Source organism: Salmo trutta, chromosome 33 (genome assembly GCF_901001165.1).
Source record: "Salmo trutta chromosome 33, fSalTru1.1, whole genome shotgun sequence".
Classification (NCBI taxonomy): domain Eukaryota; kingdom Metazoa; phylum Chordata; class Actinopteri; order Salmoniformes; family Salmonidae; genus Salmo; species Salmo trutta.
In genome coordinates this window covers 25,813,138-25,824,605 of record NC_042989.1, presented here as the reverse complement: position 1 = coordinate 25,824,605, position 11,468 = coordinate 25,813,138, and the positions used below count along the sequence as shown (strand labels likewise).

At 45.3% G+C, this 11,468-nt stretch overlaps 2 protein-coding genes across 5 annotated transcripts in view; both read right to left on the bottom strand.

Moving 5' to 3' along the window:
• Positions 1-1,568: 1,568 nt before the first annotated feature.
• LOC115172095 (arginine-glutamic acid dipeptide repeats protein-like) lies at positions 1,569-10,806 on the bottom strand. Its single transcript, XM_029729279.1, has 4 exons — positions 10,650-10,806; positions 10,287-10,349; positions 4,681-5,604; positions 1,569-2,845 (listed from the first exon to the last, which is right to left on the bottom strand). The coding sequence occupies exons 1-4, from the start codon at positions 10,804-10,806 to the stop codon at positions 1,569-1,571; spliced, it is 2,421 nt and encodes an 806-aa protein (XP_029585139.1).
• LOC115172753 (claudin-20) overlaps positions 9,898-11,468 on the bottom strand; it is a 38,265-nt gene continuing 36,694 nt past the window's right edge. For 3 of the 4 annotated variants that reach the window (XR_003871484.1, XR_003871482.1, XR_003871485.1), the window contains 2 exons: positions 10,650-10,782; positions 9,898-10,457 (listed from right to left, as the gene is read on the bottom strand). The gene's annotated coding sequence lies outside the window, so the exon portion shown is untranslated. The remainder of the gene's footprint in view (positions 10,458-10,649; positions 10,783-11,468) is intronic. The other variant, XR_003871483.1, reaches the window with a different exon arrangement.

Sequence of the window (11,468 nt, the reverse complement as noted above, 5' to 3'; positions counted from 1 at the left end):
TCAGAATCTCTCTGTCTCTCTCTTTCCCTCTCATTCTCTCTCTGGTTCTCCCCCTCTTTTTCTCTCTCTGCCTTCAGAGCAGAGAAATAAGGTAAAATGGTCTACTTGACCTTAAACTGCCCAGCGGTGAGTGGTTGAGAGATGACATGCAACCTCAGAGGTAAAGGGCAATTGTTTCTTTTTACTGCTCTGAGAGCCAATTTGCACCCCCCCCGGGGACCGTTCTGAAGCTGTGAACTATTTCAGATCTGCCACACTGTTTCTCATGCTTTCAGCAGGAGCGGGGCTGCGGAAAGCTAGCTCCACTTTCCTGATCCTCCATCACCTCCTACCATTTTAGTTCCCTGCTGAATTACGGAGTTCATATGAATTTGGAAGGAGGAATAAGATTAGCCTAGCCTTGGTCGCAGATCTCTATTGGCCTCAAGACTGAGCTAAAGCCATTGGGCGTTAGTTTGGAAGGTTAACACTCATAACGGTAATTACACTTGTATAGACTCAGTATTTAAACCTGTCTGTAAGGAGCAGTGGGAACAGCTCAGTTTTTCTCATAAAGCTAGCAGCTGATAGATCTGTCAGCCACACTTATACATTAGTCAAGAGGCGATACATATTTATTTAAACAATGTATAAATCCAGAGAAATTAACCGCAAGTCAAATCCCCGTGTTGAGATGGCACAGAGCATGAATAAATGATTTGGAGTTGAAGTTATCAAGTTATTTGTTAACAGTAAATATTCTGTGTGTGTCCCTGAATGGATACATTTTTTATATTTGGAACTTTTAAAACTTTAATGCCCGGATCCCCGTCTGGTAACAATGGTGCTTAGCTATAATTGATTCCTCAGGCGAAGAGAGATAATAACAGTGGCTGTGTTTGTGTTAGTGAAGACTGGACCATTTGGCCCAGGGTGAAGCAGTGCACAGAGAGCAATATTCACCCATGATGCAGCATTCTGCTCACTCACCTACCCAGTCAGCCTCAACACCCACGCACTAAACACCGACAGAGGAAACAAACATTCCATTCCTTTCCCACAAACCCTTTCATATTTGCTGTATCAATTCCACTACAAACCCTCTCTCCTATTTACAGTTCTCTCTCATTCCACTCCCTCCTTACCGCCTCCTCATCTGTTCCCTGTATATCCTCTAATCCTTCATTCTCCTTATTTCCCCCTTCCATTAGTCCTTTTCTTCCCACCATTCCACCCCACCTCCTATTCCCTTCCTCTCATCTCCCCATCCTCCCACCACAGTCACCTCTGTGAGTGTATCCTTGGTGACAGCAGGCTATGGTAGCAGACAGAGTACATCTCACCAGGGGACTGTTTAATCCATCAGGATCTCAGCGTTAATCACTCTATCACAGGGCTCTGGGCTGAGACTGGGCAGGGTTGGGCTGAGACTGGGCTGGGCTGAGACTGGGCTGGGCTGAGACTGGGCTGGGCTGAGACTGGGCAGGGTTGGGCTGAGACTGGGCTAGGCTGAGACTGGGCTGGGCTGAGACTGGGCTAGGCTGAGACTGGGCTGGGCTGAGACTGGGCAGGGTTGGGCTGAGACTGGGCTAGGCTGAGACTGGGCTGGGCTGGGCTGAGACTGGGCTGGGCTGAGACTGGGCTAGGCTGAGACTGGGCTGGGCTGAGACTGGGCAGGGTTGGGCTGAGACTGGGCTGGGCTGAGACTGGGCTGGGCTGAGACTGGGCTGGGCTGAGACTGGGCAGGGTTGGGCTGAGACTGGGCTGGGCTGAGACTGGGCTGGGCTGAGACTGGGTTGAGACTGTGCTGGGCTAAGACTGGGCTGAGACTGGGCTGAGTTGAGACTGGGCTGAGACGGTGCTGGGTTGAGACTGGGCTGAGACTGGGCTGGGTTGGGCTGAAACTGGGATGGGCTGAGACTGGGCTGAGATTGTGCTGGGCTGAGACTGGGCTGAGACTGGGTTGAAACTGTACTGGGTTGAGACTGTGCTGGGCTAAGACTGGGCTGAGACTGGGCTGAGTTGAGACTGGGCTGAGATGGTGCTGGGTTGACACTGGGCTGAGACTGGGCTGTGTTGGGCTGAGACTGGGATGGGCTGAGACTGGGCTGGGCTGAGACTGGGCTGAGACTGGGTTGAAACTGTACTGGGTTGAGACTGGGCTGAGACTGGGCTGTGTTGGGCTGAGAATGGGCTGGGCTGAGACTGTGCTGGGCTGAGACTGGGCTGAGACTGGGATGGGCTGAGACTGGGCTGAGATTGTGCTGGGCTGAGACTGGGCTGAGACTGGGTTGAAACTGTACTGGGTTGAGACTGTGCTGGGCTAAGACTAGGCTGAGACTGGGCTGAGTTGAGACTGGGCTGAGATGGTGCTGGGTTGAGACTGGGCTGAGACTGGGCTGGGTTGGGCTGAGACTGGGATGGGCTGAGACTGGGCTGAGGCTGTGCTGGGCTGAGACTGGGTTGAAACTGTACTGGGTTGAGACTGGGCTGAGACTGGGCTGGGCTGAGACTGTGCTGGGCTGAGACTGGGCTGAAACTGTACTGAGTTGAGACTGGGCTGGGTTGAGACTGGGTTGAGACTGGGCTGGGATGAGACTGGGCTGGGATGAGACTGGGCTGGGATGAGACTGGGTTGAGACTGGGCTGGGTTGAGACTGGGCTGGGATGAGACTGGGCTGGGTTGAGACTGGGCTGGGCTGAGACTGGGTTGAGACTGGGCTGGGTTGACACTGGGCTGGGCTGAGACTGGGTTGAGACTGGGCTGGGCTGAGACTGGGTTGAGACTGGGCTGGGCTGGGCTGAGACTGGGTTGAGACTGGGCTGGGTTGAGACTGGGCTGGGCTGAGACTGGGTTGAGACTGGGCTGGGATGAGACAGGGCTGGGTTGAGACTGGGTTGACACTGGGCTGGGATGACACTGGGCTGAGACTGGGTTAAGACTGGGCTGGGCTGAGACTGGGCTAAGACTGGGCTGAGACTGTACTGGGTTGAGACTGGGCTAGGATGAGACTGGGCTGGGTTGGGTTGAGACTGGGCTGGGCTGAGACTGGGTTGAGACTGGGCTGGGATGAGACTGGGCTGAGACTGGGTTAAGACTGGGCTGGGCTGAGACTGGGCTAAGACTGGGCTGAGACTGTACTGGGTTGAGACTGGGCTGGGTTGAGACTGGGCTGGGCTGAGACTGGGCTGAGACTGTACTGGGTTCAGACTGGGCTGGGCTGAGACAGGGCTGAAACTGGGCTGGGTTGAGACTGGGCTGAGATTGGGCGAGGTTGAGACTGGGTTGAGATTGGGCTGGGTTGAGACTGGGCTGGGCTGGCACTGGGCTGGGTTGAGACTGGGCTGAGACTGGGCGGTGCTGGACTGAGATTATTGTGGCCTTGACATGACCCCCCCTCCCCCCGTGATCCGAGACTGATGGGGTTTCACACAGGTAAGCGTCTAGTGGCAAGGCCTTTCCCCGTCTGGAGTGGCACTGGAATGCCAGGCCCTGGTCACAGCTGCTCTCCCCCGCCTCGGGAGGAATTGCTTCCATTTGCCCTGTCAGTTTGGCCGGCGGAGGATTTTCTCATTTGTCAGAGAGCGGGGGCGCTCCTTTGCCTCTCAGAGCTAATCTGGGGTCGCTGGCTGGAGGAGGGAATCACTCTCTCTCTCTCTCTCTCTCTCTCTCTCTCTCTCTCTCAACTGACTGATACAGCCTTTCAGTTGCCAGGGTCTCTTTAATCTCCCTGTTCGTTCAGCAGAGAAAATTAGAGGAGCTGTGAGGACTGAGAGAGAAAACCTCAGGGTCTGAGCAATAACCTCGCATGGACATGGTCATGGTGTGTTCATATCAGCACAACAACATACTTTACCTATCAGTATTACATGCTGGCTGAGAGGGAGACAGGCAGACCATTTTCACTTTTATTCATAAAACATGGATATCAACTCCAGTTTGAACAACAGAAATGTAATTGGACATGGTTCTGAAAACGACCTTCCGCTGAAACAAACACAACGCTCAAATATAATACCCAAACATGATTTGTTCCTCATTCACAAATAACTTTTCATGCATGAGTGGTGCTTGGTATCTGTTTGTTTATGGGAAAATAAATACCATGATTCAATGGTATTTAAAATGCCTCTAATAGGATAATAAGAGTATCAAAACACCCTTGTTTAAATGTATCTAAGCATATTCAGCTATATGTATTCCATGAGTTTAAGGATTCCTTTACTTTCCTTTACTATGGTATAGCAAAGTAAATAGCCCACAACAGCTTCAATAACACCGGTGCTAGGACAGTTGAATGGTGAGGGAACAGTGCAGTGTAATTAGTGTGCTGTCACAAGTGTGCTTTGAGCCAGACGAAGCTAGCTGGGCTGCAGCCCAGAGACTGATCCTATCATTAGAGCCCAGCCTGCCTTCCTTCCTTTGAGCTAAAAACACAGATACTCTCAAAAGTGAGCGCACACACTGAGTGCAAACATACATTATCACGTGCTTGTTTGTTTTATCATATTAAGTCTAGATTATATTTTGTGAGGTTAAATAGTGTTATTTACAACTTTGCTATCGCTTGAAACATTTTTAAAATATATTTCCAGCCAATCACATTCGATCAAATCAACCCATATGCTGTACATAAGAACTACTGATTTGAAATCTAAGCTTAGAGTAAACAAACTTACCACGTGGTATTTGTAGTCTTTATGCATCCTTGTTTAAATCATTTGTATCTGGATGGACTTTGTTGTTCTTGTTGTCCTCTTTGGACCCAGCTTTGTCCTTATTGTCCACTTTGGACCCAGCTTTGTCCTTATTGTCCCCTTTGGACCCAGCTTTGTCCTTGTTGTCCCCTTTGGACCCAGCTTTGTTCTTATTGTCCCCTTTGGACCCAGCTTTGACCTTATTGTCCACTTTGGACCCAGCTTTGACCTTATTGTCCACTTTGGACCCAACTTTGTCCTTATTGTCCACTTTGGGCCCAGCTTTGTCCTTATTGTCCACTTTGGGCCCAGCTTTGTTCTTATTGTCCACTTTGGACCCAGCTTTGACCTTATTGTCCACTTTGGACCCAGCTTTGTCCTTATTGTCCACTTTGGACCCAGCTTTGACCTTATTGTCCACTTTGGACCCAGCTTTGACCTTATTGTCCACTTTGGACCCAGCTTTGACCTTATTGTCCACTTTGGACCCAGCTTTGACCTTATTGTCCACTTTGGACCCAGCTTTGTCCTTATTGTCCACTTTGGGCCCAGCTTTGTTCTTATTGTCCACTTTGGACCCAGCTTTGTCCTTATTGTCCCCTTTGGACCCAGCTTTGTCCTTATTGTCCCATTTGGACCCAGCTTTGTCCTTATTGTCCACTTTGGACCCAGCTTTGACCTTATTGTCCCCTTTGGACCCAGCTTTGTCCTTATTGTCCACTTTGGACCCAGCTTTGTCCTTATTGTCCACTTTGGACCCAGCTTTGTTCTTATTGGCCACTTTGGGCCCAGCTTTGTCCTTATTGTCCACTTTGGACCCAGCTTTGTCCTTATTGTCCACTTTGGACCCAGCTTTGTCCTTATTGTCCCCTTTGGACCCAGCTTTGTGAGACTCAGTGGACCTGAGCTCAGGGTCTGTAAGTGAATCTGAAATGACAAGACTGTCACTGAGATACACTAGAACAGATTCAGGTCACCCTAAAAACCACTACATACAAGCAACCATGGAAATGATGTTATCAACATTAGAATGGTGTCAAAATGAACAACCATCGCCTAGTAGCACCCTCTGCAACTTAATAGCACCTCAGTGGTAGCCTAGGTGTTTGGAAGCAATAGTAAATAGTTACTTTATTGCTATGCTTGGTGATAGGGTATTTTTAAAGAATCCCTTGTGACTGTACCTGAGAGGCCTTTGAGTCTCTTCTTGGCTATACTGTTTATTCATTTACCTTTTAGTCATTTAGCAGACGTTCTTATCCAGAGCGACTTACAGTAGTGAACGCATACATTTCGTAAAAAAGAATTCGTACTGGTCCCCCGTGGGAATCAAACCCACAACCCTGGCATTGCAAACACCATGCTCTACCAACTGAGCCACACGGCTTATCTGGGTTTAAGCTCAAGGAAGCGCTTCAGGACTCTCTGGTAGTCCTGGACACACAGGGAGTAGAGCCAGCAGTGGGTCAGCGTTGTCACGTTGACTTGCCCTTCGACGTCACCAGACACAGCTATGAAAGGTTAGAGGTCAGGACAGGGGCTCCCGAGTGGTGCAGTGTTCTAAGGCAGTACATCTCAGTGCTTGAGGTGTCACTACAGACACCCTGGTTTGATTCCAGGCTGTATCACAACTGGCTGTGATTGGGAGTCCCTTATGGAAGCGTACAATTGGCCCAGCGTTGTCCGAGTTTGGCTGATGTAGGCCGTCATTGTAAATAAGAATTTGTTCTTAATTGACTTGCCTAGTTAAATTAAAAAACAAGAATAATAATTAAAGGAGCAAAGGACAGGGAAGAAAATAACAGCTATTTTTAAATCAGTATAAAGAAAATGAGAAGCCTCTGAGTTGAAAGCCCTACTTTTATTTTTCTTTCCAAACCGTTGTAAAACACATTACAGGAGATAGCATTGGAGTGATGGTGGTAACTTTTTAAAAGAAGTATTATGTGACAACCTTAATGTATTCCCAAGTTTAATTATTTCTTAATATTGACATTTCTTATTAAGCAGCGTAATTGGAAAGCCAGTGCAGTAGCAATCATTTCAGCCTTCGCTGATCAATGAATATAAAAATGGTTAATGAATGCTACAGTTTTTAATTGCTGTGTACCAGGATTCATAATTGTGGCACCATCCTCCTTGAAATGACATGATGACAAATACAAGTGTCATGTCAGCTCTTTCCCTTCTCATCAAATTCCTCCATCAAAGAACATCCATTTTGCAGAAGCCCTGAACACTAAAGCAAATTAAGCCTGCATTTCATTTTCTACCTTCATTAATGCATCTGTTGCCAAGGTTACAATCATTACAGAAACTGAAACAAACAAATTGATAGAACGAATCCATTTGCTGTGTAGAGAAGAAGTGGTTGGACTGAAAACACAGGTCAGCTACATATTCAAACCTAAATTATCCCAGTGGCTCTATAAATGTCTGTCATAAAATAAACCTTTTTAGTAATTATAATTTGATGTAATGATAACGTTCACAGCATGTTCATGTAAATGATTTTTGTAAGTGTGACTAAACATACTAAATAGGTACTGTATGTTAATAACCTTGCTACTAATACTATCCACTGTTATCTAGCGTGTGATTTAATATTCCTTCTCTATCGATAGTAACAAAAGGAGAAACACAAGGAGAAGCTGTACAATGTGGTTATGTTCCTAGCCTCACCTCCTGTGGTGTGGTGCTATGGGAAACCTGGAGACACAATGACCCAGTTTGGCTGAGCGGTCATGGGCTGGTAATCAGCCTGCTGGCTATGTAAATACTAACATCACCTCACAGCACATCACAGAATTTTATTCACGTAATGGAACTTTGGCGTATGAAATGTCACTTTTGAAGTGTATAAACAGTGTGTGGTTTTTCTTTGATGGCATGAAAATGAAAAGAAATACCCAGAGAAACGCAGCGAGACTAGGCCTGGGAGGGAGAAGTGATGAGCTTTCAGACTGGCCTCTTTTGCATGCAAATCATATCAGAATTTCTCATTAGCATAAATGCATGAGCAACTCTAAATGCTTTTAATTTTCAATCTCACCAAGCAGAGTAGTAATTTGTCACTGTCAGGGTGAGAATCTAAAAGGGGAAATCCAAAGGGAGCCAAGGACTCCACACTAAATTGGAATCATAGAACATTTCTGATTTGCTAATTGACTGATGTGCAGTTCAATCGAGCTGCCTTGAAGATGTAAATAATTCTGTGTATATTTAAATATAGAAAGTGTGTGGTGGATATGCTGAAGCACAGTACAACACTGTTTCCTCCAAGACACGCTTTGACTGATGTTTTCACATTCGGCTATGCAAAAATGTCCCTAACTCCCCTTGTTAAATGGGTACACATTTTGCATTTTAGAAATCAAATGTTATTTCTTGCATGCTTCATAAAACAACAGGTGTAGACTAACAGTGAAATTAGTACTTACTTACTGTTAGTACATAATCACACACAATCAACTGGAAATGATATCAAAATGGATCTTCTTTCACTATTATTTTCCCATGAAAACATGTTAAAGCCACAGTATGCTGTGCATGAGCAGCACAACTATATCAGCTACACACCATTTTATCATCTTTCATCTCATCAAGATCAGTCTAGTCTAAAGTACTAATCTAGGATACTAATGATCCATGTGCTTTACAAAATCAAACCGTTTTATAACCTTACTTCTTTTGGATTAGCAACCATTATCCTGCCTGTTTGGCCCTGTCCGGGGGTATCATCGGATGGGGCCACAGTGTCTTCTGATCCCTCCTGTCTCAGCCTCCAGTATTTATGCTGCAGTAGTTTATGTGTCGGGGGGCTAGGGCCAGTCTGTTACATCTGGAGTATTCTCTTGTCTTATCCAGTGTCCTGTGTGAATGTAAATATGCTCTCTCTAATTCTCTCTTTCTTTCTTTCTTTCTTTCTCTCGGAGGACCTGAGCCCTAGGACTACCTGGCATGATGACTCCTTGCTGTCCCCAGTCCACCTGGCCATGCTGCTGCTCCAGTTTCAACTGTTCTGCCTGCGGCTACGGAACCCTGACCTGTTCACCGGACGTGCTTGTTGCACCCTCGACAATTACTATGATTATTATTATTTGACCATGCTGGTCATTTACGAACATTTTAACATCTTGACCATGTTCTGTTATAATATCCACCCGGCACAGCCAGAAGAGGACTGGCCACCCCTCATAGCCTGGTTCCTCTCTAGGTTTCTTCCTAGGTTTTTGGCCTTTCTCAGGAGTTTTTCCTAGGGAGTTTTTCCCAGCCACCGTGCTTCTTTCACATGCATTGCTTGCTGTTTGGGGTTTTAGGCTGGGTTTCTGTACAGCACTTTGAGATTTCAGCTGATGTACGAAGGGCTATATAAATAAATTTGATTTGATTTGATTTGATTTATTTTAGACTCTTGGTCCACATGCAGTGTCTCCAGAAAGTATTCATACCCCTTGACTTATTCAACATGTTGTTATGCTACAGCCTAAATGACAAAGTGAAAACATGTTTTTAGAAATGCCAGCAACTTTATTGAAAATGAAATACAGAAATATCTCATTTACATAAGTATTCACACTCCAGAATCAATTCTTTGTGGAAGAACCTTTGGCAGTGATTACAGATGTGAGTCTTTCTGGGTAAGTCTCTAAGAGATTTCCACTCCTGGATTGTGCAACAATTGCCCATTATTCTTTTCAAGATGTATCAAGGTCTGTCAAATTGGTTGTTGATCATTGTTAGACAACCATTTACAGGTCTCGCCATAGATTTTCAAATATAATTGAGTCAAAACTGTAACTTGACCACTCAGGAACATTCACTGTCTTCTTGGTAAGCAACTCCTGTGTAGATTTGGCCTTGTGTTTTAGGTTATTGTCCTGCTGAAAGGTGATTTCATCTTCCAGTGTCTGGTGGAAAGCAGACTAAACCAGATTTTCCTCTAGGATTTTGCGTGTGCTTAGCTCCATTCCATTTCTTTTTAATCCTGAAAAACTCCCCAGACGTTAACGATTAAAGCATACCCATAACATGATGCAGCCACCACTAAGCTTCAAAATATGGAGAATGGTACTCAGTGATGTGTTGTATTGGATTTTCCCCAAACATAACACTTTGTATTCAGGACCCATCTACCTGTAGGTGTCCTTCTTTGCGAGGCATTGGAAAATCTCCCTGATCTTTGTGGTTGAATCTGTGTTTGAAATTGTACACTGAAATTGTATGTGTGGGGTGCAGAGATGAGGTAGTCATTCAAAAATCATGTTAAACACTATGATTGCACTGAGAGTAAGTCCATACAACATATTATGTGAGTTGTTAAGCAAATGTTTACTCCTAAACTTATTTAGGCTTGCCGTAACAAAGGGGTGGAATACTTATTGACTCAAGACATTTCAGCTTTTCATTTTAAATGAATTTGTAAAAATTGCGAAAACATAACTCCACTTTGACATTCACAGGTTGTGAATACTCTTTGAAGGCTCTACCTAAATCCCGACACTGATTAACCCTTGACAGTGGTACAGTGATGCTGTGTTGAAACAGTGGTTATATCCTCCAAAGAAGGCTCAATCAGACAATCTTTTTGTGAATTTGGAGGTCTCTACCTCCACGGCTCAACGGTTGATGAAGTACATGCAGCGGATGATCAGGTCCCCCATTTGGTACATCTCAAACTGAAGCACCTCCAGCTGCTCAGAGAGGAAGAAGGGGTCTGCGTCTTTAAACCCGGCCATGTTGGAGACGAGGTTGGTACAGTTCTAGCTGATCACCTCCTGCTGAGACATAAAACACATAGGATGAGAAATGAAGGGAATGAACAAAATCCAGTATGAAAACCAGATACTGAGCAAAACAAAAAATAGAAAATGAGTCAGCGTAGAACTCTAGCAGTTTGTTGTCTTCGTGTTTAGTTAACAGTATTGTAAAATAGCATATTATTATTTGGATGTCATTATTCCAGTTCGTACCCGTCTGAGTCGTGCTGAGAGCTCCAATCTCATAAAACCACTTGCCCTGGTATCTGTCCAGGTGGTCGATGATCCTGCTGTGCAGAGAGCCGTACAGACGGTAGTGTCTCACGTAGTCCTTCAAATTGTTATACTGCGACACACACACACCATTCATGCCAAATAGATGCTGTTAAGATACAGTGCGTGTTTCTTGGCATTTGGATAAAATAAGCTATAGTCAGTGCTAGTGCATTTGAGTAGAGTAGACACCTGGAGGAAAGTATTTAAGTCTTGAGGAGCTCAAATGAATCTTGTTGTCATGAGCTTGTGGACAGTGCATGGGTGAAGTTCTGAGACACAATTATGAGCAGCATTTTATCATCATGCTTATACTGCCCTCCAGTGTTAAAGAGGTGAATGTGTAATTGTACCTGTAACTGTACCTTCCATCCCAGGATTGTGAGTTTGATTCCCATGGGGGACCAGTGCGGGGGGGAGTACAAACATGTACAGTACCAGTCAAAAGTTTTTATATTTTCTAGATTGTAGAATAATAGTGAAGACATCAAAACGATAAAATAACACATATGAAATCATATAGTAACCCAAAAAAGTGTTAAACAAATCAAAATATATTTTATATTTGAGATTCTTCAAAGTAGCCACTCTTTGCCTTGATGACAGATTTGCACACTCTTGGCATTCTCTCAACCAGCTTCATGAGGAATGCTTTTCCAACAATCTTGAAAGAGTTCCCGCATATGCTGAGCACTTGTTGGCCACTTTTCCTTCACTCTGTGGTCCACCTCATCCCAAACCATCTCAATTGGGATGAGG